The sequence below is a fragment of the Hetaerina americana genome, unplaced genomic scaffold (genome assembly GCF_022747635.1).
Source record: "Hetaerina americana unplaced genomic scaffold, ioHetAmer1.1.p SCAF_21, whole genome shotgun sequence".
Taxonomy (NCBI): domain Eukaryota; kingdom Metazoa; phylum Arthropoda; class Insecta; order Odonata; family Calopterygidae; genus Hetaerina; species Hetaerina americana.
In genome coordinates this window covers 8,590,870-8,618,736 of record NW_027286775.1, presented here as the reverse complement: position 1 = coordinate 8,618,736, position 27,867 = coordinate 8,590,870, and the positions used below count along the sequence as shown (strand labels likewise).

The 27,867-nt window shown below is 40.7% G+C and overlaps 1 protein-coding gene across 1 annotated transcript; it reads right to left on the bottom strand.

The window, feature by feature from the left end:
• Window positions 1–5,122: 5,122 nt before the first annotated feature.
• LOC139688653 (uncharacterized) lies at window positions 5,123–26,722 on the bottom strand. The gene is made up of 10 exons (XM_071586219.1): window positions 26,473–26,722; window positions 22,159–25,281; window positions 19,260–19,448; window positions 18,366–18,587; window positions 17,020–17,174; window positions 13,443–13,882; window positions 12,655–12,832; window positions 11,184–11,370; window positions 7,572–7,741; window positions 5,123–6,468 (listed from the first exon to the last, which is right to left on the bottom strand). Exons 1-10 carry the CDS (start codon window positions 26,716–26,718, stop codon window positions 6,213–6,215), a joined length of 5,166 nt encoding a protein of 1,721 aa, XP_071442320.1. The 5' UTR covers window positions 26,719–26,722; the 3' UTR covers window positions 5,123–6,212.
• Between the last annotated feature and the right edge of the window lie 1,145 nt (window positions 26,723–27,867).

Below are 27,867 nucleotides of genomic sequence, written 5' to 3'. Positions count from 1 at the left end.
ATAAAAATAGAAGCTCACAGTACTCATTCCATGGCATCTAGAATAAAAGCAAGCATTCACGACGGTAGAGACTTGAAGACAACGGCGTTTTTCATTAACGGCATCGCCATGAGCAATCATTCCCCCGGAGCACTAAATTTTCTTGCAACACTTCGTGATCATATTTTCGTATTGCGGACGGGGTTCCCATTTGCGACGGGAATTCTTTTACGCGGCGGAAATTTCTCAATTAAAATGATAAATCAACAGAATTCACACAAATCCACACACCCACATTAAAGGCTGCGAGACTTCGAAGAACACTAAACAAACATCCATTCCTAGAATCAATTGTTTAAAACGCTTAAAACCGTTAAAACAAATTGAATATCTCCATAGTGACAAATTTGTTTATGGATTTTACATTTGTACCCACCCACGTGTATTTTGCATCACACGTGCATTTATTCTGCACTCCTAGAACATTGGTATTCACAATAACGCGTCGAAGTGATAAAAGAAAGAACTCCAAACTTAAAAAAAAGAGAAAAAAGAACGGACTGTGAGCATGCGTTGCATTTAATTGAAACCAATCCGTCGACTCGTCTTACGCCGCACCACCTTTGAGAATTCGCGCAACTATCTTGGGAAATCACTTGCACGATATGCAACAGTACACACAACGTGCTAAGCTCGTATGAACTCGCAAAGAATTCGCGGCAAAGCTCGCACCAAGAGAAGCAACACGAAGAGTAAATTCCGCATTGACTAGGTCAATTTCTACGTATTCCATGAATATAAAGCACCTTGTATTTCACGACTTTAACTTCGTGTTCTTCAACAGAAAATTAATGACGAGGCACTCATCTATCCAAGCACTCGTAGCTATAGCAATGGATGCATGGATGTTGAGTTTTTGACGGATACATGAATTATGGGGAAGATATGAAAAACAATTTGCTTGCTAGGGATTCGAATCCACAACCAATTACTTCAAGGGACGTCTTTTGGTGAGACTATTGTTATTAAACGTAGTAAAAGAAAACAGCAAAGAGTCAAAGAATATTCCTTTGAAATCGGTCGATCTTTTTTGGAACATGCCAGAATGAAAAATAGGTGAAAGAGTTCGATTTCCAAATTCAACCTTTTTCGCATGAATATGTTCAAGAGAGTCAGAAATAGAATGTTCACGGGCATAGAACGTACAATAGGTAAATTTAGTATAATTATAATTAAACTAGATTACTTACCAGAAAATGTGATACCTTAACGGAAACAGTCTGGAAGATTTGAACGGAAAGAGGCCAGTTTGAAAAAATGATCTCTCACTGATTAAACAACCTTCATATTTCCACGCCTCCAAACGGTAAATAATTTAACCCGCATAAAGTATGCCCTGCTTCGTTGCCCTCATTCAGTATGTGTTGTTTTTCATTTTGTAATCAATTGAAAGGTTAGCATATTAAATCAATTATACAACGATATCGAAGGGCACTCAGTTGTTATCGTCAGAAAATTAAGTTTTATAATAGATAAAAACCACAGAGAAACTCTTCGAATATGCCTTGATGAAATGGGAATCACGATAAAACTTGGAGGGAAACTTCAACTCAACTGTTACTCCCGTCGACTGCATTTTGAATGGAATGCCAGAAAAAAATAATGCAAAGCCTTAAAAATTATAACTCCCAAGGTTAAAGAAATTAGAATTTTGTTCAATGGTAAATATCAGAAAAATGAGTTGGTTAAAAACCTTTTGCAGCATAAGAGACAAATTTGTTATTTTGTCCCAAAATGCTCTCGTTCGTTGAAAACCTCTAAACTCGAAGCGTTTTTCACATATGTATAACTTTTTTGATCCATACAATTATCTATTACGTTTTCACTATCAGCCATGTAAAGAGATATTCGACGAAAATAACGGAAAACGCAATTTTTGGATTTCTGGCAGCCTACCAGTCAATCTAATGCGAACAATGTTTGCAAAACTTAAATGAACACTTCATCGGATAATCAAAGCTGGACAAAACTTAAGCTGATCTTTTATTTCGGTTAGATTTAACATACTCTACCAAGTTATCGTCTGGTTCCATGGGGGACTAATGAGAAATATATATTTTCTCTTCGGCAAATCAAGCACCCAGGCGAAATGAAAGGATATTAATTAGCCCGAAAGAAATTCCTACTCTGACATGATTCTCTTATTGGCACACAAAAAAGTCTACGAAAATGTAATTGTTGGTCTCAATGTTGGCTTCGGCGGTTCTTGTAAAACTGAGTTATTTGTCGACCGCTTCACCAGTCATGCAAGTCTCTGTAGGTACGTAGGTAAGTTGGCTGCATTACACTGGATTTAGCAAATAGCAATACACACAATCATTTCAGATTATGCGCTTTTTTTAAGGAATGTCGTAATTTACCCTTCCAAAGAAATGAACGCGTAAAAACTTCTATTGTCAGTTTCGTGGATAATTCTTTCTTCTCTTTATGTAGATTTATCCGATAGGTCAGAGTCTCGACAAGCGTAAGTTGATGTTGATTGGTCAGTTTTTTATGGAATGATAATACACTGAAACATAGGTTCAGTGGTAGAACTCACTGAAAGGTTGCAGAATTTGTTTCAAATGCTAGATCACCCAAGGTTAATGGAGAATAAAGTGAATCTCATCGTGACTGACCAACATTATCTGGTTGGTGTTGCCCTGCCCCAGTTTCTAATTACTAGGATTCAAGTGTGTGAGCATATATGGATGAAGAGCCTGAAAAACATTCAACACATCAAATGGAAGCCGGGTTTGAAAAAGCTAAGCGAGATCATTTATTGATTCCTCAGCAATTTCATTAGTAATGCTTATATTGGGTATAAGATCGTGTGCATGGGTGGCCATGCTATCCTCAACAGTTCAAAAGCAGCATCACTGCATTCTCATGGAACTCCTTCCTCACTCTCTTTTCTTTCTTCCATTTCTCCTTTCACTTCCCTCTCTTCATTTTGACCATTCATTCCCTTGTACAAAAGGGTTGGATGACATTCATTTGAGCATTCAGATGGTTATAAGCTACTGATAAAGAGAGGGTACTCTCTTCACCTTTGGGAACAAAATAGGGAAAAATTAAATTCCTGCAAGGATCATTATTATTTGTTAAAGCACCATTTAAGGTATGTTTCGGATGGACACAGACTTGCATTTGTTAGCCTCACCAAACGAGAGATACCACTCAACAAACCATCTGTCAATAACACATACATTCGTTCTACTTACCTTTATTACAACCCATTATTCCTATCCTTTTTCTCCCTTGCCTAATACCTTTCTACAAGCTTCAGTAGATTACTCAAAGGATATGCAATACACTATGTATTATAAATGGTGTCTTATGTCATGGGTTTACATTGTATGGATAAAATTAGCAGCCAAACAAATGTATAGATTTCAAGATTCGCATGAGGAGTGCCAAATACAAAGATTAATAATGTGTCTATGAGTGCTGGGCTTCCATTGATCCACTTTGAACAGTAATACTATTTGACCTTCAACATTTCAGGATGTAAGACATCCAGTAACTTCATCATCCATAGACCAGTCCTACCAACACTTGCAGGAAATCACCATCAGGGATGGCGTAAGTACTATTAGTCCTACATATACAAAAGGTGGATTTCTGTGAACTAAACATTGATGGAAAGAGACAATTTCCATGTTGAAGTTTTGTTGGCACTACTAACTAATTGCAGTAAGTTTGGTCAGAGCGCAAACTGCAACAACTGGCTATTTGAATGTATGACATCCTGCAATTAGGTCATCCAATTTGATTAAGAATAGAAGGAAACATTTTCAACAACAAATGTGTATTTACTTATTATTTCATCTCAATGCTCTAAAAAATAACCAGAAGGATTTTCTCAATTTAATCTTAATGTTCACTTCAACAGGACAAGGAATCCACCCCTGCTCACAAATACAACAGAACTAGTACCCCATGAAAGGGATCCGAGATCAAACAATAAAACAACAGCAACCACTGTACCAATGGCTTGACAGAGATAAATGATTTGATATGTAAACTGAAAAGAAAATATAAATAAAATATGCCATTCTATCAGTGAATATGTAAATGACCACTAATGAATGTAATCCTTTGCATGATTCAACTTCAATCACTTTGTACTCCTTTTTTTCATTTATATTTTTTTCACATATTCATGTGTTTTTGTCATTATGTAGGTGACATCCACTTGATGTGCCTTTAAAGTATTTTAACTCATTACTGTGCCCCCTGGACCAACAAAAAAAATTCATTTGCTTTAAAATAAAAGCAGCGAATGCTATAGTTTCAACTTTTCCAGTTGTCTCAGCGAGTACACTCCAGTTCATATATCTAAAGCAAAAATAGGTCAGTATACTCATAAAATAAATAATAACAGATGTGTTTTAGCAAAAAAGACATCCTCAGTAATATATGCACATTGCTCAAAGTAAAAAATAGGGCTTATTTGGAGCTTGGGAGATTTCTGATAGATAAGTTTGAATAAATCAAAAGTGTGCTAAAAAATATTAATAGTACATAACAAAATATTCCAAGCATTACCACCATAGATGGAAAATATTTCAGTGACTGTGATAATGAAAGTTTACACTCTCACCTTCCTCACTTGAAATAGTGTAACTTATTCCGATGGTTATTTTCAATCAAAAAAATCATCCAGGTGAAACGTTTTTTTATTGGTCTCATCACCTACGCAGTAGTTTTTATTTCACTGCAGCTCTCTTTGCATCTTCTAAAAACTCCCGATTGCCAAAAATTTTTCTTTAAATTCATTAAAAATGAATTGTGCTGATTCTGAAGCAGACATAGGGTCAACTCCTTCTTTCACCTCTCGCTCTAGATTCCTGGTCCTCAATCGTGTAACTTCCCTAAAGACTGGAAACAAGTGGAATGGATCCCAATGCTGTCATCATATCCTCACAGCCTTCCACTCCTTGGGATGAGGTATCGAGAATTTGACAACTGCATTCTTCACTCAAAACGAATGAATCAAAAAGTAATGCAATCAAGACCTTGGAGAATCAACTACAAAACTGCATCTTCCGCTCTTCTCTCTGCTCTCCTATCTCAATCAACACAAAGAAAGATTTTCAAGTAACAGCACGGGACAGCATTAAGTTTATTATTAATATTAAATGATCAGCAAGCTTCAGCAATGTCAATGGTGTGACAAATCTTAAAAAGAAATACACAATCAGTCTTCAAATAGTCTTTTTCACATAAGTGCCACAGAGTTATAACCAGGCACTGCTGAAACCTATATATTGCCTCATGTTTTTAAAAGAAAAAAGTTTCACAATAAATAAATGTGCTATAAAAAGTTATATAAAAACAAGTTTGATAATTACATAACGATATTAACATCTACTGAGGACAATCTATGTAAAATAATCCAATATTATGAAAATAAATCATGCAATCAGAGATACCATTGACAGGTGCTGCCTCTCCAATTGACATAAGCATTGCAAACGTAATTATATAAAAAAAGATGCCTACCAAAACTCTCCAATTCAAATTATAGACATATTTCAACAACATCCTGCTTAACAGCCCATCCACATCTCTTTATAATCACATATCGTACATAGTACTTTTTTTTAATCTCACTATTAATGCCACAACGATTATCTGTGGCAATGATATCCCTTCGGAAACAAATCAGGTAACTCAACGAACATAAAAATCAACTCCCTCCCACCCAAGTACAAGGCACACACACACCCATCAAAAACCATGCTTTCTGATATTACAACCCATTTTGTGCCGAGTAATATATTGAGATATGAGTATATATATATATACATATATATATATATATATATATATATATATATATATATATATATATATATATATATATATATATATATATATATATATATATATATTTCACAATTCAATCGTCAGCGTCCATTCGTTAATATGGAGGATTTGGGGAGGTCTCAAAGACAAGTGAGCTGAGTAATGCCCTTAGTAGTAACGCAGTGAAATGCCTTGGACTCAAAAGGAATCGGTGGTTAATGAATGATTCGATAAATGCATAGACAAGAGAGAAGTTCAGGTGGGATAGTTCAGCTCGGAGTGGCCCCACGCAACTGCTCCAGGTCGACCGACGTAAGCACACTCCCTTACAGGGCACATGCGTTCAGTGCAATTGCGTGTGTCAGTTTGCGTCATGGCGGTCATCCCTCGTCCTCCAAGACTTGGACCTTCCCATCATCGTGAGCATCTTCTCCCGTGCCGTCCCTCCCCCCCTCTACATTGCCATGCCCCCCTTCATCAGTGCCGTCACCACTGGCCTCCTCCCCATGGGCAGGGAGGTCGGGGAACGGCTCCACTGATGATCGGCTGCTGCTTGTCGCACTCTCCCTCCCGCTCTGCCCCCCCTTGCTCAGCATCTCCGCCCTCAGGCAGTACGAGATGGTCTTGCCTGTGAACCTGCAGAGGAAGTGAAAAGGGGGAGGCCTATCAATAATAATCATTTACCCCGGAAATAAAGCTATGAGAAAATAGAAGGTAAGGCATGTCACTTTGGAGTCAGCACCCTTTTTTCAAAGGACTAGCTTTTCCCAGAGGACTGCCAACTAATCTTAATGGTGGAATCATTGATTATTGTTTATTGGTCCCTAAAAGGCATGTCTGAGGCACTTATGGAAAACTTTACATTGATTGCAAATATCCCAGACAGACACAAATGCAATTGGCATTTGAATACTATTGGTACAATCACAAATAAATAAGAAATAAAACAGAAGCAGTATCAGCCTACATGAGAATAAAATTATTTATCGACAGAGAGAGACATGAATACATCCACAGTGTAGAATTGATGCTTGCACGGGAAAGGATTAAATTCAGATTAAAATTACCGCAAATTTCCCTTAGTTTTCTGGGTAATGCTTTCAGGAATTAGACTCCAGCATAACAAGGGTTCTCGGCAAGCATATTCGAGTTGCGAGTAGTTATCCTCAAGTCATTGTAGCCTCTTGTGCTGTGCCTATGTACATCAGCAATGGTTATCAAATTGAACATAGCTTTTTTTTTACTGTACAACAATAATAGCATGGAAAATACACATACACACACTTGTACAGGAAATAGCTAAAAATTTTTATTTTTTAAAGTATTTAAATATATTGCCAATAAGTGGGATTAAGTGATCAAAATAACCATAATATTTAACAATGAAAATAGCTAATCAGATTTCATATTAATAAAAATATCAATTTTTTAATCTTTTTACAAGAAAAACAAAAAATAAGCAGAGGCAAAACTTATTTGCCAAAACTTGGCCATGCCCAAATTTCAAGTAACATGGTAAGCACAGTTATAGAAAGGGCATTTACATGCACTGCAGTTGCATCAAATGAACTCCCTCGCAGAGTGAAAAACCTTTACTTAAGGAATACTCGTGTTGAACGTCCGCAGAGGATTTTGGCATCAAATTTGAGAATTTTACTCAAACCAATGTTCAGGGCAGGATAGAGTAATGCATGCGCTGGAAAACTTGAAATGAAATGTGGATGAAAAATCAGACTTACCTTGAGAAACTATTGTCAAACATCAGGACATACACTCCAGAGCGTTTGGGACGGAGACGGCCACGGATGGGTGTTAAGTGTGAATTAACCCTTGTGGTTGGCACAACGATTAAGGCGCTAGACATCGGCACATCCATGCTCGTCTTGTACAGGACAGAGAAAGCGATACTCTGCAAATCAAAGCAAAACGTTCATATGAAGCATTCAATGCTTGGATATACGCTGGGTCCACCAAAATCCTATCTTAAAAAGATGAATAGAAATAAAACTAATTCGAATTAGTTTATTATCAGGTACTTTTGCAGTCTGCATGGAAAATATCCTAGATTATTAAAAATGTTAAGGACTGGATTTACATTGATGAAGGCGAATTGGGTTATCAAACATTGGCAGAAATAGCCCATAGAATAATTGTTTGGGCAGTAAAAAATGTACCTCTGGAATCGGAGGAACATCTTGCTGAAAAATTAATAAAATCTAAAATGTTCAGGAAAGCCTGGGTGCTATCACAAATTTAATAGAGAAAAAATTAGACACAGACATGCAAAAATATTGTCGACATTTGAGAACCTTACAGGCGATTACAAGTATCTCATAAACAACTGCAAAGAAGCAAGCAGGGTAAAATAAGTAGCTTTTTCAAGACATTTCCCTCTTCTTCCTATACAAGATACACCTCCGCAGCCAAGTATGCTATACGCTTATGATGGAATGCAGTCTGTGCATGGAAAGTCCACATGAACATATGTATATAATAATATTTTAATCTTTTCCAAAGAGTGGTTTAAGAATAATTAATGCTTTCCATTTATGGTTATTTAATTTGTATCAATTATATAATAATGCCATATAACCTAATTTGCCTTCACAATTTCAAAAAAATAAATTGGAAATGATTCAATTACAGAAAATGACATCAGCAACAAACTTTCCAATTTCAATAAAACGATCATTTGGCACTAGAAATTAATAAACAAAAACTTTAACATGATTTAAATGTTATAATCAGTATTAATTTAACTAATATCATGACATTTATAATAATTAATATGTATCATAATAATAATAATAACAAGGATATAAACAAATGCTCTCATAGCATTACTTATTTGTCAACAGCGGTTAACTTGGACAACTTCATCCAGCCGTAGAATCCTGCCACCTTCAATATAATCTGGTGGAATTCAATTGCCGTTAACCAGACGATGTTGTCACATAGAAAATCATCAACCGTAATATCCTTAAATTGTCAGCAAGATGGGAAAGTTATATACAAGTGAGTATATTTCCTCTATGGACAGTATAACTTAAGCATACCTGAGAACACATTTGACTGAGCAGTGCAGAACACTACCTAACAACTAACTACCAACACTAATTTGTACGTTTTAGTAGTGTTCTGCAGAGCAGAGGTATTAGTCTACCATTAACATTAACAAAAGGTACCAATATGTCCGTAGTTTAACATCCCATTTGACGGACGTCGTACTAACTCAAAAGGCTCTCCACAAAGCACCTCAAGTAGGCATCAGGGATAACACTGAAATATATCTGCCGCCTCTGGGATTCAAACCCGAGCCCTCTCGGTGGGAAGTCTGCATGTTAGCCACCACACCATCCCAATCGCTCATTTATATTATTATTTAATTTATACAAATGGATTAAAGCAATGGGATTGTATCATCAATTGAGTATTTTTGTTGTCTCTGGTGGAACTTTATGGAATTTACATAATGTATTGAAATGAAATTATTGACTTTGTAATTCCACACACTTTATTTAAAAACACGACCGAGGTTTCGACATGACGATGACGTTCAATGTTGAAACCTAAGTCGTGTTTTTAAATACAAAGTGTGCAATTACGAAGTCAATACCGTATTTTCCCATCGATAATGCATGCGATATCTATGGAAAAATGTTCAGATGATCGAATAAATGACAATGTGCATTATGTAATGAAAATCGAAAAAATCCAAACATAGATTTATTTTTACACACACACATCCGATACAGATGTATTTTTACTCACACTATTTATAATTTTTACGTGCATATATACATGTATCTAGAGATGCACGGCATCTATACACGTTTGAGATAACTATGAAGCCCTGAGCGCACGGTCAAATGCCATTACCACTCTGTAGAAAGCATTGCTTCTGTAAATCCACAAATATGTATACCCACACATAGTTTGTATGAAAAGTATCGGCAAACATTACATAAAAATAGATATATTTCAGATATTGCTCATACAATGCCTCGAAATTCTTCCAAGTACATTCCTTAACCGTAGACAAACTTTTGCCCCAGCAGCTTTTCTACGACTCAAAGGCTCCCTGGTATGTGAATTCTGGAGGGTCCTCAAGGGTGCGTGTGCTTCTTTGACAACTTGACTTAGGGTCCAATGGTGGTGTCCCTTGAGGGAGGATTTCACTTTTATAAGGATTAAGAAATAGAGTGCTGGTGCCAAATTGGGACTGTAATGGGGTGAGGGGATCATCGCGATGCCATCGCAGAAGTTCTTTGCAAGCGGACACTTGACTGCTCTTGGCCGTCCATCAAGACCTTTGGGATGAGTTTAGCTAGTGCAGTTCTTTCGCATCGCCAAATATTCAGTGATAATGGTAAGCACTGTCATCTTATCAATGCCAATAAAATAAATGATCATACCCACACTTAACCGACTGTCTGAATTCAGCACTTAAAGCACTTGTCTGGAAAAAATTCTTACTGATACTTCTTATACAAACTTTGCATATCATCCAAGTTAATTCATTCTCAAACCTGAGGCTGACCTTGGACTATTCCCTCATCAATACCACTGCCAAGACCTTTTCAACTCTTGGCCCACCATCAACTTTCCTTATTTGTTGTGGCTGACCATCTCTGGCTCTACAGCCGTCACGCAGGATTACAACATTTTCAAGGGATGCAGGTGGCACAGGTGGGCCTCCTGGATGATGGACGGCAGTCTACGGACCCTGCCCGAGTCTCTGTTCGTTAGGGAGGGGCCTTTTGGCTCTCAATACCACTTGGTGCATACCAATCTCCTCTCTACCTGCCCGGTTGGGTCAACTTAAGGCTTTTTTCACCTCTGCTCCCTCACTCTTGCAGTGGATGCTGGACAGGGTGTCCCCTAAAGGGTCTTCTTCTTTCTAATGCGCACCCCCACGGCCTCCCCAATGTTCCCTACTGCTCCGGCATACATTTGCCCCTTGTCCTAATGCTACTTTTTTATTACCAGTTTTCTTCAAATTTATAATTATTATTAAGAGTGCCATTTAGCCCTGGGCTCGAGGAATGTGGGACAGTGTTGTCCCATCCAGTCCACAAAAAGAAACAATAAATCTCTAGGAAAATTATTACTTCTTTTCTGGTTATTCTCATTCTTGGTAAGGCCATTATTATTATGATTTATTTTTGCAACCCTATTTCCGTCAATCAGCATTTTTGGGTACATTATACTCATGGTGCCAAAGTATTGAGGATGAAACTCAAAGTTTCACTTGAACTTGAAAGGATTCCCTAGACTTGAAAGTTCTCCCACATTTCTCAGGCCTGCTAGCAGTCAAAATGAAATGACAAAACTTGCAGTGGAATACTTACGTTGGGATTGGTGGAGAATTCCCAGAGAATGTCGATGTTTTTTTCTTCGATGAGAAGAGGCACTGAGTAAATGGCCCCTGCCCTCACCCACACTTCCTCTGTCTTCCCCTTCCCCCCAGTACCACTCTCCGGGATGGAGAGCGCCAGCAGGTCAGAGCCGGACGAGGTCACTCCAGACTGAATCTCACTGAAGAGGACAGAATCGAAAAGTACACACGCACACAATTTAATGTCTGCTCCAACCAAAAGGTGAAGGCAATGACTGAATGCCTGAATCGTATAAGCTGACCTCAACCCCCAAAAGTCTCCTATCATATATCTGAAACACATACCTTTTGAAGTATTGAAACGAAATGAAATAATTGACATGGTAGTTCCACACACAAAAGGTGCGTGGAATTACAAAGTCACTGATTTCATTTCATTTCCATATGTAATGCAAATTCCACAAAGTTACGCCTGAGACAAAAAATTTTACCTTCTGAAGATTTTTAATCTTCAAAAGATATATATTTCAAATTTCCCCTTTTCTGTTCCTTTTCAAATGAGTTACAGTTTGTGGTATTAGTGACATTGTTGGAGAACAAGCTCCTATATTAACGCTATCAGAAATCCATATACAAATTATAAGTAAATATCTGTTTACTTAAAAAAACAAATTTCAATAGAACTGGGGAATGGGATAGAAATGTATAAATGATAGTTATTGAAATGGCATTAAAGGGAACTTGTTTTAAATTTAATGAAGACAAATAATGCAAACCATACTTCTGTGCAATACAATGCAAGGTAGATGCAGTCTTTTTTCGTTATGATACATGCACCCCTCGTGAAATCAAAACAATTTTACTGAGGCTCAAATTTAAGTCAAAGAGTGATTTCTTCATTACCAATTGCAGCAACAAAACAACCGCTTCTACTTGGGCAAATTCAACTGAAATTAACATGCAAGTTTTCCATAGGAATGCATGAAATGCAATGACACAAGGGGAACCAAATTCCCTCAATCAACATTTCACAGTTCCCATCAAATTTACAGCACAGTGTGAAAACATTCACAGCCAATTACCAGATAATTTCTTGATTGCTGTCAAATATTTCAAAATTAACACAGTTATAAGTTTGCCAAATAAATTTCAAAATTTCAGAACTGGGTTAATGGTGAAAAAATTCAGCATCACACACACTCGAAGAAATGGCAAGAGGAGATGAGTTTGCATGTGCTCAAACAACAACACACCCTTCACTGACTTAGTTCAATGCAATGGGTTTTGCAAAGACATTTGATTTAGTAGCGGGAGGATTCCAAAAGCATCAACTGTCACACAAGTAGGCGTGATTAGTGAATTTTTCTGAGACTGAAGTGTATTCACAGAGCCTAAGGAATGAATATTAGCGAGAGAGGTTTGAACGCACTTGAGAGGGCCAAAGAAGCTCACCAAACTAAGGGGAAAGAGGCATCAATTCTCACCATGATTTCCAATACTGGAGAGTTACTGGGTTAGGAACATATGGAGTACACTGCGATAGAAAAACCTCCTCCTCGCTAATCATTGAAAAATCCTCGGCATCATCTTCTTCGTCCACTTCGTCCTTGCCATCAACTCCCTCCTCCACAGCACCAGTAGGAAAGACAGGGTCAGTTAATCCTGAAGTATAAGAGGGAATGGTAAGGGGGAGTAAAATATTAGTGACCCTTCAGCCTGGATAATTATGTTTTGACCACTCTAGAGTGAGAGTGAATCTCAATTTAAGCGATTTGAGAAGTTTGCTTGCACCTGTGAAAAAGTGAGTAGTCAAGGTGAATGGACGATGAGGAATCAATACGTAACACACAGAATTACTCAGTCAAATTTTGTCTTTCATTTTAAAGATGCAGGAGCAATTGTATGCAATATTTGTCCATGAAATTGCACGCAAGCTTGGTATGAATGACATTACACAAGCCATTACCATCTGGTCACTAAAACTTCAATGGGAACCAAATAATAGCACAGGAAGAAGGGCTGGTTCCCCTATCCTGGATTCGTCTGCATTTCCCAAGACTGAAAAGGTTTGTTAAAGTTTAGCTCCAGCCCCAGTTGTCAAAGCCAATTGTGGGGTTTATTACAGTGGATTTATGGACATTTAAAAGATTTATCGAAAACAATTAGAGTTTTAAGATGCGGAGAAAGTACACCTCATCTATTCATAGTACTTTTGATGCTGAATTAGTGAAAAAAAGCAGGAACAAATATGAAACTTAGAGCAATAGTTTACCTTCAGAGTTACTTGATCCACAGCCATCATTTGATTTGGATGGCCCTGGTTTGCTATCACAAATTCCATCTCCATAGGAGATGGATGCTTTCGAGCTTCTGGAGTCTGCTTCAGCAGCCTCCCTGGCATATGCCGCAAAGCATTCGGCACATGCCCTGGAACGTTTGCCGGAACCAATCAAAGATTCCACCATGCCCGCCACCAAGGAAGAGCCCTGTGAGCCGGGACCAGAGTTCAAGGTGAGCCAATGGGAGGAGCAGGCACCGCAGAATATCTTCCCACAGCTGCGACAGTGATGGCGTCGAATCATGAGCGAGAAGGAGACACCACATGCAGTGCAAGTCTCGATCTCGCAGTCATTCACCCACTTGGAGTCCTCCAGGACGAGGCGCCGCATCTCCTCCAGTCTGTGGTTGGCACGGAACAAGTCCTCCTTCTCCCTGCTCACGCCAAGAAGACAATTGCAAACATTCAGAGAAAAGAATCCCTACTTGGAAATAAGTCGATTCATAGCAGATCAAGCAATGCAATCATAACAAGAGAACACCAAAATGCAGCAATTTCATTCAAAGCGTAAAAACCTTGACTGGGATTCAAACAGGGATCCCTCAACACCTGGTCAAGTGCTTTGGCCAAACACGCTACCTAGGCATCCTCTAACACTGCGTATTCCAAGGTCAAGATGAATGACTTTCACACAGTACGGCGCTTAAATCCTGACAAATAGAACTTTTGTTTACAAGCAAATTTATTAAAAAATATACAAATGAAAATGGAAATGCTTTTGCATAGAAGTATTGGTATCTGTCAAGAGTAGCATTACTCTCAATGTAATTACCCCCTTCAGCTGCATTAACCGCCTCCACTCTTGTTTACCCTGAATCAATTGCACGCACTCTTTAAAACAGCGCTGTCTATATTCGCGAATGCTGCTGCGTTAATGGTGCGTGGAGATGTGACATTAGGGTGCCTCGTAACTCTTTCGACTACACTCCAAACATACATAAGAGCCAAGGGGGTTCAAATCCAGGGCCACAATTCCTTCGACCAGAACATGTCAATCAATATCTGAGAGCAAGTTTTGGACTAAATGACTCTTATGAGCTGGTGCACCGTCGTCCCGTTGAAAGACATATTGTCTCCCCGAGGCCTTGAGTTTCCATCCACAGTTTCACGACGACATTCTTCAAAATTTGCAGTTAAGACTTCTTTTGTGATAGTTTCTCCCTTTTGCAAAGAATCGTGGCGGCGTGATACCACCCGCACAGGACACAACACCGAGGACGTGAACACTAGCTGGAAATTTTGTACGATCAACAATCGGGACGTCCTCGGGGTCGTGGGCGAGCCAGCGATCATTTCTCCGGTTGATCTTCGCGTCAACGGTGAAAATGTTTTCATCAGGTAAGAATCTGATTCGCCCCACAGCTTCATTTTTTTAGAGAACACAACAGCAGGTTGCAGCGAGCAATCTGCTTTGCTCTGGCAGCCTCAGACTGCATGTGTCGCACCTTTATTGCGCACAAATTGTATCTCAGGTCCTCCTCTGCCATCTGACGCATTGTTCCCTCGCTAAAATTCAATTTTGGCGCCAATTTCCTCAGCGATCGCCCTGGGTCCTCTGAAATCTACAAATGAACTTTATCGACGACTGCCGCAGTTCGTGACATGCCTTCCCTCGATTGAGGTCTCCTTGCCGGGTTAGCAGATACATTCCCCAGACTTCTTCAAAGCATAATTATTAGCAAAATTTTGTAAACACTTGATCTGGGCTACTAGAAGAATCGAACTATTTTGAAATGTAACGCCGAGCGAGACCACTTTTGATAATAGTGGCTCTTCCATTGTACTCCACACTTGTATGTAACCTCTCGGCCATTTTGAGGTTATGACTGTTTACCAGATGCCTACAGCTTTCAACAATGCCAATCGCGACTTCCAGTGGAACTATGATATGGTGGGAAATTCAAATAGAAATGTGTCCAAAGATAAGCGCCACACCCTGTACACTCATTAATAATGCTGCATTTTGATTACATTAGTAGATGACACAATATAAGTTACTGCAGCAAAATCACATCAGTTTTTTCAATTTTTAAGAACTCCAAAATGCTTAAACATGTACTCTTCCAAGTGAGGGAAATTACATGTATTTATGGCATATGGCTTTAAACTTCAAGTGATTTAATGCGTATTGCAATTACTTACCATTACGATGATGTTTAGAAGCTATGGAACCTTTGGCTGATGAGGGATTGCTGTATTCTATTATTCAAATAAACTTAATGGAATATTTGTAAAAGATCATCCGTGAAACAGTAAGCACTTTTAAGAATCAGATAAGCATAGCACTGCACTACTGTCTGTCATACATTTTTCAGCAAATTGATATGCAAAGGTGATTTGCAAGTGCAACTGCACAGACACTCGCCACAAAACGACAAAAAAGTTGAGAAACATCTGCAGTCACAGTCAGAAGAGTCACCTTCGCACTCTGGTCAACAACAAAGGATTCCAAGCAACATCATGATGATGATTTACTTGTCCCAAATGTCCCAAGTGATCGTTCCCTGTTTCTGCGCAGGATGTCCTGGGAGGGTAGAGAGGAGGTTGACCGATGAGGAATGCCCATCGACAACACATTGTGTGATGAAATTGTGCAAAAAGTGAGACACATGCTCGATTCTAATTGACCCCCAAGTGTCAGGATGTGATTTTGCAGAAGAGTGAAATATTCAGAAAACCATTGCAAGTGCATTGCATTCTTACGGAATATGTAGCCATGAGAAAGTGGCGTGCTTAGATGGTCCCCAAGGTGATGTCGGAAGACTGCTTGTGTGACAACCTTCTTTCTTCTCTCCTCTTAGAGCACGGTGTAAGTGGCCGCAATTGTTTAATATAGGTGGCTACTTATGAGGAGACATGCGTCTTTGAGTATGACCCAAGTACATATAACCCCTTTGAGTACCAATGTGGACCATTGGATTATGTCAAAGAGGTCATGATGAAGTCAATGAAACTTGCAAAGTTGAAGCCAACTCAATAAGCTGTTAAAAAATTAAAAATTGGCAATTTTCCACAAAATAAAATTTATTAATGCGACTGGTTTTGTGGAAAATTTTTATTGAAACTGGTCGCATTAATAAATTTTATTTTGTGGAAAATTGCATTTTTTTAACTTTTAATTAATTATGATATTCCACCATATTACACCTGAAACGTCTCATTTTATTAATAAGCTGTGTTTATTTCTATGAGATCAACACGGATTGGAGTGGAAAATATGATGGCATTGACTCCAGAGGGCTCTGAACTCAGATACATGGAATACAAATGGATTTCTTCACCCAAACTTATTTTACAACATTTTCTGGGCATTCAGGACAGCATATTATTATTATGCCAATCCTACCTCAAAATGCAACTCTTAGAGTTTAAGAGCTACATTTTACAAGATGCACATTACCCATCATACCAATTTAACTTAATGATTGAATATCTTCTGAGAATTGCATTGAAAAAATTCACCTTGATTCTTTGACTTGCCACTAGACAGGTGTACTAGCAAATAACTCACCCAGTAAGTTTGATCACCACCTCTTGCAAGCGCATGGAATCGTCTTTAAGCTGCTCGATTTCTGCCGTTAGTCGAGAGACTCTTTCTTCAGCATCAACCAGCTTGGAGGAAACGATGGCATTTTCCCGAGTTGAACTCTCCAACTCTTCCCTTAACTGAATAGAATAAATAATTAATTGGACTTATGCATGGAAAACATACACTGCATAAACCTAGCCATCCCTATCCTTGTATTCCCTTTTCCTCATTTGCCTAGCATTCTCCCCTCTATCACAGTCTTCAACATCCCACTGCCGATCAATTTACCCTTCATTTATTTTTCCTGACTCCTTATGATTCCTCCCAACTTTCCCCTCTCCACCCCTTTTACTCTTGCCTACCACTTCCTCATTTATTTGCCTTTCTGGCCACTTGCCCAATTCCATCCTTCTCCATATCCACATTTCAAAAGCCTCCAATCGACGCCCATAATCCTGCTTCAATTACCATATTTCCACGCTGTACCAAACCACGGGCGTAGTTCAGTTTCAGTATTGCTCACAAAAATTATTGGTGCAAAATTTAGTAGACTTACACAAATTGAAAAACCAAAATTGCTCATAGAGGAGGAAGAAATGGGAAACCACACTGCATTACAAAAGTACAATGTGCTGGAATAGTGAGAAGGAAAATGGAGGAATAGCTAATACAGTACTAATAAAAACACAAGGGCTATTAGAGAACATCAACCAGATATCCCAAAGTTAAACACTGGTAGCTGAGTCATAAGGAGAGAGTTGACAAAATGAATATCCAGTGGGTGTCATAAGAGATGACTGTAGCATTGATTGCCTGATCAGCGGCAAAGATTTTGCTCTTTGCCAGTCATTCACGATATTGAAGAAATGTTTTACAATAATTTTAGGAAGAAATACTGTTTGTTACCTTCAAAGTTAAAATAAATACTTTTACTCCCAATAAAAGTTATCACTTCCATCAAGTTTTGAGCATTTCAGATTTTTTTTTCTTTCATTTCGATGCTTAACAATAGGGTGTGCACCATACATACTTCTTGACTTCCAGATATAAGGTACTGTACAAACCATATTTATCAGTCCTGATCGAATCTTGTACACACAATCCAAGGGCTTACGAACTCCTTGATCCTCATCCCAATTATGAATGCCCAGTGAAACAAGGCGTAGACATCTTTTGTGAGGGAGAACTTACCGAATGGTATCAAATGATAAACAGCCCACGGCTCTCAAGAGAGCATTAGTTTATCAGAAGCCCACAGACAGAATTTAGTGCACGTAAGTAGGCTATTCAAAAGCACCATTGACTTAGCCATCTTTCATTTTCCTCACCTTATCCAGCTGGTTCTGCATGCTTTGGCCTTCCTCTTCGCGGTGAGAGAGCAATTCCAAGGCGTCCTTCAGGCGCTCACTGGCATCTTCCAGAGCCTTGGCCTGCTCCCTCCTCTCCATTCGCAAGGAAGCCAACTCACCCTCGAGTGCATTCACCAACTTCTCCTGACGTTCAACCTCTTCAGTTAAGGTGCAGAGCTGCTCCCTTTGCTCCCGGGACACCTGCACAATCAATTACCCCAACACAGAATTAGCCGGTCACACCCACTTCCAATTTGGCCAAGTCTTCATAAAATGGTGACTGCCCAAGGCTTCAGATTGTTAAATCATTTTAAAAGTAAAAAAAAGCCAATACTCTAATCATTATATTCATACTCTAATCTAATTATATTTTGTTTACGTTTGTATTTTTTTGTCATTTAAGCCACATATACGTCTTTCTTTTACTAAATTATTAATCACTCTGTTCTCATAAAACTGGCATTCAGCACTAACTAATTTAGTAATATTTTAATGGCATAAAAAGAGTTATTTTCATAATTACAATTTAATGGTTGTAATAATAGTATTAATAACCTTTTGATTACATTTAAAAACTATAACAAGCATGATATTGTATTAGTGGGATTAGAGCAAAAGAAAATACCCAGATCTCATTCCACTCAACTCCATGATATCATATTCATAATAAATAAAAATATAAATAAATAAATCACATGTGATGGAAGACATTCAATATCTAAAGCTAGAAACTGAGTAGTGAAAATTACTGAAAAAGTCAAACTGAAAGCCTGAAGAAAAATGAGTCAAGAATACTTTTCCCCAGACAAAAAAGAAGTGAAAAGGGAAAGGGAATCTGTACGAGGGTGGTTGGCCCAAGGAGGTCACACTCACAAGAGCAGCTGCCTTGAACTCTGCAATTTGAGCCAGTGTCTGCCGCTGAAGGTGGTCAATCTCCTCTGTCAGAGAACCAGGGGTGGAATGCATGGCTGACTGCTGCCTGCTTTCCGATGTGGTGGGAGCCACTTGGTCGCCGCTCACAGCATCAAGTGAAGTTTTGATTTCCAGCAATCTCTTGTTTCTCTGTAATTTCAATATTGTGTCAGTAACTGTAAGCTGACTAAAAGGAATACCAGAAGCCAAAATATTTCATAAATAAACCAAACAACACTACCTCATATCCATCAGAACCATCCGTGATCAACATTTCAAATCATTCCCAAAGCAAAATGAATACATCAAACAAAACTGATCAATTCACTATTGCTTTTTCAAAACTATTTTAACTCTCTCAAAACTACATTTCTAAAGTTTCTACTTCAAGATTCACATTTGTGTACATGCTATCTTTGAATCCACCTTGATTTAGCATATTATGCATGGGAATGAAATGCTTCAAGAAGTCAAGAAAATATTCATTAAGAAGAGTGTTTTCAATAACCTGAAGGTAACAGGGTCTACATCATTACACAAAATGAAGTAGTAAATTAGCGAAGGTTTGGTTTTACCATTACCAGTTCTTGAAATTAGAATAATCAAAATGGAAAATAAAATGGTTTCAGAACCAATATTTATAACATAACACAACCAGAAACAATACAAATACTCAGGACATACAACAAGCATCAGCAAATCCATGAAAATTAAGAGGGTGGTTCAATAAGTACCCGCATTTGACAACAAAGGGCATTCCTGAGGGAAGTTTATGTTATCATCGTGTGCTGCCATCTATCAAATGACAGTGAAACAAATTTAAGACTGATTTAAAGGTTAGTTTGGATTTGGCAGCCATTCGAGTGAGACATGTTTTGTGATTTTCGCTAAGATGGAAAAAGAGCAGTATCGTTCAGTAATTTGCTTTTTGTTTTTGGATTGGAAGAAATGCGAGGAGATAAAAGCAAAGTTGGATGCTGTTTATGGTCACTATTAGTCATCTATGACCACAGTTAGATATTGGCTCAACGAATTTAAACGTGGGCGAACATCTGTTTTTGATGAGGAGTGACCAGGACGCCCGGCAGACGTGGTTACCGAGGAACTCAATCAAAAAGTCCACGCCATGATTCTCGCTGATCGACGAACAAAAGTGAGCGAAGTAGCAGAGGCCGTGGGTGTGTCGACCGGAACGGCAATTAATATTTTACATGATAAGTTGGCGATGAAAAAATTGTCGGCCCGATGGATGCCGCAATTGCTCACGGTGGAGAACAAGCTGGTCTGGCTGTCAGCTTCGAAGCAGTGTTTGCAGCAATTTAAGCGAGATCCGAAGGTGTTTTTGCATCGAGTTGTCACTGTTGATGAAATCTGGATTCATAATTACACACCAGAAACTAAACAACAATCAAAGCAATGGATTTCTCCCGGTGAATCTGCTCCAAAGAAGGCGAAGATGGCCCGATCGGCCGGAATGGTCATGGCAACTGTTTTTTGGGATGCAAATGGCGTCACCCTCATGGATTTTTTAGAAAAAGGAAGAACGATCCCTGGGAAATACTACAGTGGACCTCTTTGACAAAAAATTGAAGGAGACACGGCCACATTTGGCAAAAAAGAAGGTGCTGTTTCACCACGATAACGCACCAGCACATTCATCCAGAGTTGTCGCCGCCAAACTGCATGAACTACGCTATGAATTGCTGCCGCACTCCCCGTATTCACCCGATCTGGCTGCCTGCGACTTTTTCTTATTCCCTAACATGAAGAAGTGGCTCGTGGGAAAAAAATTTAGATCAAAAGAGGAATTTATCGCCGAGACAAAGGCGTCTTTTGGAGAGTTCGACAAATCCTATTTTTGGAGGGGTTAAAAAAATGGCTGGAACGTTGGGAGAAGTGTATCTATATAAAAGGGGACTATGTTGCAAAATAAAAAAAATGTTTTTGAAAAAATAGTTTCTTCATTTCTAACAGGGTACTTATTGAACCGCCCTCGTAGCATAAAAAAGCACTGAGACAATAAGAGCATATTGTTCTTTAAAAATTATTTTTAAAATACATCAATGAATGAGAGAGAGATATTGAAATTAGTAGCATATGCCTATCGATTAAGAGCTATATAATATCAACACAAACAAAATTAATTATATGATTATTTCACAATGTAAAAAGCAACAATTTACCAAAGAACAATCTATAATTTGGCTGAACAAATTATACTAGACATACTTTTAGATGGAAAAACACATTTAATTTACAATTTCTAGGAAGCTCAAATACTGCATATGGAATTCTACTTCTCTTAGGTTGATACAGTAGTAATTAAGAGTCACTGTTAACAGCAGTGAAGCCAGCAGCAATATTAATTTATGGCTCAAAATAAACAAAGGATCACGATTCACTAAAGTTAAGTTGTTCACCATAATACAAAATTGAAAATACAAGAAATTGAGCATTACATTCAAATTGGACTAATTGGTTCCATTTCATTCAACAGGTCAGTTCCTGAAATACTGTAACAGTCATAACGTTCTTCTTAGATTGAAACAAAACATATGAATTGCTGTTGTGGCTTCAATTATAGCCAAACAGGCAAGAAACAAGAAGGAGGACAGCCACTGCAACTGCTGTCACACACAGAACCAATCCTCAACATAATATCCACTAAACCATTCCTAGTTAGGGCACACAATAATACGTTTAGAAATGGGTTTGAGTGTAGCTAAACAACCATAGCTCTAGCTCAGTTAGTAATTATCTTGTTAGATCAAGCCGTGCCTCATTCAAAGGAGGTGGTTAAACAGGATTAAGGAATCACACATTGGCCATCACTCAGATGGAACAGTCTTCAGCATTCTACCTCGACAGCCGCTTCCAGTTCCAGAACTCTGAGGCGCTCTTGGGCTTGTGCAAGACCCCTCTCGAGGGCCCGAGAGCGCCGTTCAGCCACGGCGTTCCTGGCCAGTGCCCTGCTCAGCGCAGCTTCACCCTCCTCCAATCTCTGCTCCAGAGAGTGACGCTCGCGTCGGAGGATGTCCATTCGCTTGGGCAATTGCTGCAGCAGAAGACTGGCAACCCCTATGGAGCCACTCGCGATGGCATTCCCATCAGAGAGGCCATCTTCATCCATGTCGTCATCGTCTTCATCTTCATGGCCATTTTCGTCGTCTGGCATTACTTCTCCCTCCTCGTCTTCGGAAGTCCCCCCTCCATCGTCAAAGAGGGGCCCATGGTGGAGGCCATAGATGGTCGATGACATCCTCGCAATGTAAGCATCCTCATCCATTTCCTCTCGCTCGTCCTCCATTGCTTCTTCGGCTGAATCATCCTCCCCTCCAATGGATGCCTCCAAAGCATCAAGGTTCATGTCATCCTCTTCATCCAGATCATTCTCCATTCCTAACTCAATCAGTCCATCTTCTTCTTCTTCTTCAATGATCCCACCAAATATTGTCTCACTGATCACATTGCCCTGCATTGGCATAGCACCAGAAGCACCCACGGCTATGGGAATATCATCTGTCTCTTCTCCAAGACCTGTTGAGTGTTCCTCATGGCTCAGGTGCTGCTGGGGAAGGGAAAACACAGAAGACATCACAGTCTCAGCACTTTCCAAACTGGCTGCAGGCAGAGCGCGAGGTTCAGTCGCTGTGTTATTAGGAGTCAATGATGCTATTGAAACCAGTGTTTCCTCCTTGACTTCCTGGATGGAGGATGGACCCTGTCTCTCTCCAAACTCAGGCATCTCCCTGGAATTCACAAGTTCCTGAGGCTGCGAGCATGCCTCCAATTCCGTCACCTCACTCGAACTGAGCACTGGAGACTCCTCCTCTCCGACTACGGGGGGGTTTGCAGAAGGAATGGTTTCCGTTGAGTCTCTTTCACAATCTGGACTCTCGAAAACGTTCACATTGTCACCCGATATCAACACTGCATGGGCCTCTTCACTCAATGCCAAGTCCGCTGACGGAGCACTTGCGCCTGGCCTCAAGGGAGGGTGACACTCAATCAGAGAGGGAAGTCGGATCGCTGGGAGCGAGTGTGGCAGAGGTGGTGGGGGTGGAGGGAGCATTTCAATAGAAGGGGGCATTGGCTTCCGAGGGGCAGTAGAGCAATTGCCCTCGAGCACTGCCTCCCCAGTCTCCGTGTCGGCCCGAACAGGGCTCCCCCATCTGCCCTCCTCACCGCCTCCGCTCCCCTGATCCCCATACTGCTCATGCAATTCCTCCAGGCGGGATGAGAGTTCCGCACTCCTTGTTGTCGTCCTCGTAACTTTCTTGAAGAGCTGACTGCATTGCTCCTCCAACCGACGGAGCCTCTCTGCCCTCGCACGCAGACGCTCCTCCATGCTCCTCTCACTAGCACCTCTCGCTGGTGAGGCAGCCGGATGTGGTGCATTTGCCAAGCCAGAATCCAATGTGCTCCCCGAGGATGATGATGACATGTCGAAGGGTGGAGATGCAACCAGCCGGGGGTTGGTGCTGCAACTGTCGACCTCATCTTCCCCATTCATCACAAGTGTCTCATTGGGAGGAGCGAGGGCTGTCTCATCCTCCAACCCTCCCGCCAGTATGTCAAGATTCACCCTTTGAACCCATTCTTCTCCCATTCCTGTGGCTGTGCTTTCAGCCAAGGTCGCGATGTCTTGCCCTTCAATTCCCTGATGTGGATCCGAAGAGGCATCTTGAATTTCTGCGTTGGGCATCACGACACCCCCACCTGCCTCTTCTCCCGTGATTCTTACTGGGTTGCCTCCGACATCTCCATCTCCAAAGTCCTCCTCTTCATCCTCACCCCTTCCATCGGAGAAACCACTCTCGGGGGAATTCATTTCAGTCGAGTCGTGTCTCGCGTCACCATTTACCGACTTCCTCGCCCTGAACTCCTGCCTCAGTAACTGCCACTCCTTCTCCGACTGGGAATTCTTCAGCCTGGCCAAGTCCCACTTCTCACGGCAGTACTGCAGTTCTTTCTTCAGCTCTCCCAAGAGCTTCCTCTTCTGCTGCAGCTCGTAACGCAGCACCTGCTCCGAAGTGTGCAGTTGCTTGTGCTGGGCCCGCATCTTGGCCACCACGCTCCACGTCCTCTTCAGCTCCACCTTGACCGTCGCAAGCCTCCTCTCCTGCTGATTCAACTTTGACTCCAGCCGTCCATTGAGATCCCGTATCCTGCCGAGTTCATTCTGCAGGGACTTCTTCTCAAGGATGAGGTCCTTCAGGCGGATGAATGTGCGACTCACGCTGATGACTAGTTTGGGACCGTAAGGAGTCGGGATGCTGTCAAAGCACCCATCTGTACCGGACTTTTTGGCTTCTTCCTCTTCCTCACCCTCCTCCTTCTGTTCCTCCCCGAGGAGTTCCACCAGTAAGCGCCAAACCTTCGGCAGACTAGCTGCAATTTCCTTCAGGTCTTCAGCCTTCTTCTTGTTGCCCTCGGCACCTTCCTGATCCCCTCGGCTGCCGTCACCGGCTACCTCTTTGCCCACTTGTCCATTCTCACTAGAGTTCTGCAGAAGGCGCAACCGCTCAAAATCAAGTTCTGCCGTGTCCCCTAGTCTGCCAAACAGGCGGTTCACCATGGCCAGCTGGGCAGCCAGGCCGCGACCTTCCTCGACCGAGGCGGAGAGGCGAGCCTGCAGGCCCTTGGCCACACTCTCCTGCTCGCCCAGGAGTGTCTCAAGCTCCTCTGCATGTGCACGCAAATCCGAGCACCTGCGCTGACTCAGCTCAAGCCGGCGATTCTTTTCCGTGATCACCTCCCTCAGCTTTCGGTTCTGTTCTTCAGCCGTCTTCATCCTATCCTCGTACATCCCGCGTAGTTCTCGGACATTCTGAATCTGGCTTTCATATTCCCTACGCAAATCGTCATCATTTTTGGATATCACCTGTGGTCTGAAATCACACACGTCTGACGCTTCTATCAGTTGCGATACCGATTCACCCGTAGTTCTCTTAACTTCAGTTTCCTTGCAATTCACTTTCATCTGTGCTCGAGAAAACAAAGCAAACACACACAAATATCCTTGAATGTAATCATAGCAAAGGAAAAGTACATTTAATCTTACTGTTCCAAGCATGTTTTAGTACGGCTTAGAGCACACCAGTTTCAACAGATTCTATGCAACCTTTATTTAACCATACTTATAATGTGGGCACTCACTTCCTCCATGCAACACGGCTGCACTCTAATTAGTGGCATTTTTAATAAAAGGCTTCTTCTATCACTTATGGTGCATACGTCATTTTCAGTAGGTTCATTAATTTAATGATTCCATGAAAGTCACCCTAAAGCAAGGATTGAGCCCAACATTTATACCACATAACAGATAAATGTCTTAATATCTTATGATATATGTTGCTGTCAACTTATATGACGGCATATGCAGTGCTTAAAAAGGTTCTAACTGCTAAATGACAAAGAGTTAATTACACCCCACCATAATTTCCATTTTGCCACTTAATGTTTATGACAAGGCAAGATAAAGGAGCACTTTGATAAAATGCAACAAGATCACATCGAGACCTTCATGTCATAAGCCCATTAAAGATTCAAAGATGAATCATAATACTTGCTAAACTTTCACACTGTTGTGCAAAGGTTAAGTAGCTTCAAGGATGAAACATTAAAACAAAAAAGGCTGACTGAAATGGGTACAGAAATGGTAATAATCAAAACAACCTCTAATAGCTAACATATTATCACCAAACTGTAGTTATGGATGTTGAAATTTATTTATTTTATTTATTTATTTATTTAGCCTTAGTCCGAAAACAGCACTCTGGCCTTTACATCGGACTATTAACAAAGAATAACAATGGAGACGATTACAAACACCCAAGCCCTAGGTGGAAGAAACCCACCCAGGCGGGAATCGAACCCGCGACCCATAGATTGGCAGACGATGACGTTACCCCGCCGCCACTGAGGCCGGCCAATATCCGAAATATCAGAAATTCCCATCCCTTACCGTAACTATCCCCTTGGCAACAGAATGATCAGTTTCATGTAATATTTTTTTGCAAATTTTGCAGATTTTAATAATTTTCATCAAATCTGCACATAAACATTCCAATTCCAGGATCTTTAAGAGGCTCTGCCACGGTAAATAGCAAGCAATAGTAGATGGCTAATGTAAATACACAATTTCTCAACAGCCGCCCAAGTTCTGTCTCACCTGCTCCAGTTCCTCCTTGAGCTGGTCATTCTCCCTACACACGGCTTCCAGCATCCCTTCCACCTCCTCCACCCGCCTCCTCCTCTCTTCCTCCTCCGCTCCTACCCCCGTGGCTTGCACCCCCACGGAGACGCCCTCCGCCCCAATCCTCTCCAGCTCCAGGATCCTCGCCCTCAACACATCCACCTCCCCCCTGCGCTCCTCCTCCCCCGATCGCAGCGCCTCGATGCACCCCTCCCTCGCCATCCTCTCCTCCCTCCACCACCGCTCCTTCTCCTCCCACTCCTCCTCCCGCGTTCGCCACTCCCCCTCCCTTCTCTCCACGTCTGCCTTCACGCGCCTCAGCTCCTCCTCCGCCTCCATCACGCGCCTCTCACTCTCCTCCACCCAAGACTGCAGACAAGAGGGGACCATGGGATAAAATAGGGGCAACAGCAAAAACCACCACAGAAAGAAAGTAGTATGCACACGTGACATGACACAAGCAAAAAGACGCGATAGTCCAGTAGAAGGCGGACGTCCCACTCGTCTACTGACCAGAGGAACAGGCCTCGAATTTTCAGTGATGCCCCAAAGGCTTCAAGGCGTGCGATTTATTTTGAGGACCAGATGTTGTTGCTGGGGAAGCGCACGCATGCGGTTCAGGGAACGCAATCGATCCCACTACTATGATGCACCAATGTCACATGCCTTGAACGACTAGGTAGGAGTTGAGTTCTACCAATGTAGCCAACCTTTGGGTTGATCACTGTGGTGTTTAAGGGCCGTTGCAACAACCAGAAAACAATGAAAGGTCAGGGAATAAATCTAATGTTTCATTTTGAAAGGGCATTTCATAAAGCAAAGTGTGCATCAAAATTTTTAAAAATGCAAGGAATCTTATATACATAATGCGACAAGCTTAAGTGAGTGTGATGCCTTTAAAAATAAAAGACACTTCAATTTAATTCGTAAGATTCCATTTCATGCATTAACATTATGACTCACTAATGTGACATCATCACCCAATCAGGAGAATCATTTCCCAGCCATTCCCTGCCCTTATCTTGAAAACTGGCAACAATAATCTCAATTAGTGCACATGCATTTTGCATCTATTAGATTCAAATTGGTGCATGGAGTTCAAAGCAATGCTGACAGTAACTCCCCAGGATTAAGTACGAAACTATGTTGTCCACGCTTGGAGCTAAATACGTCCAATAAGCACCAATTTTGTGAAAACTACTCTAAATTTGTTATTCACGCATCCTATTACTTGCAAGGGTTTCTCTCCAATTTCATGGACTGGCATAGAAGATTAGTATGTTAGAACTTTTGAAGTTTAAATTATTTATGAATGCCTCTAATAAATATTTCGGAATCTTCCTATCAAAATTTCATTTCTCCGTAAAGGAC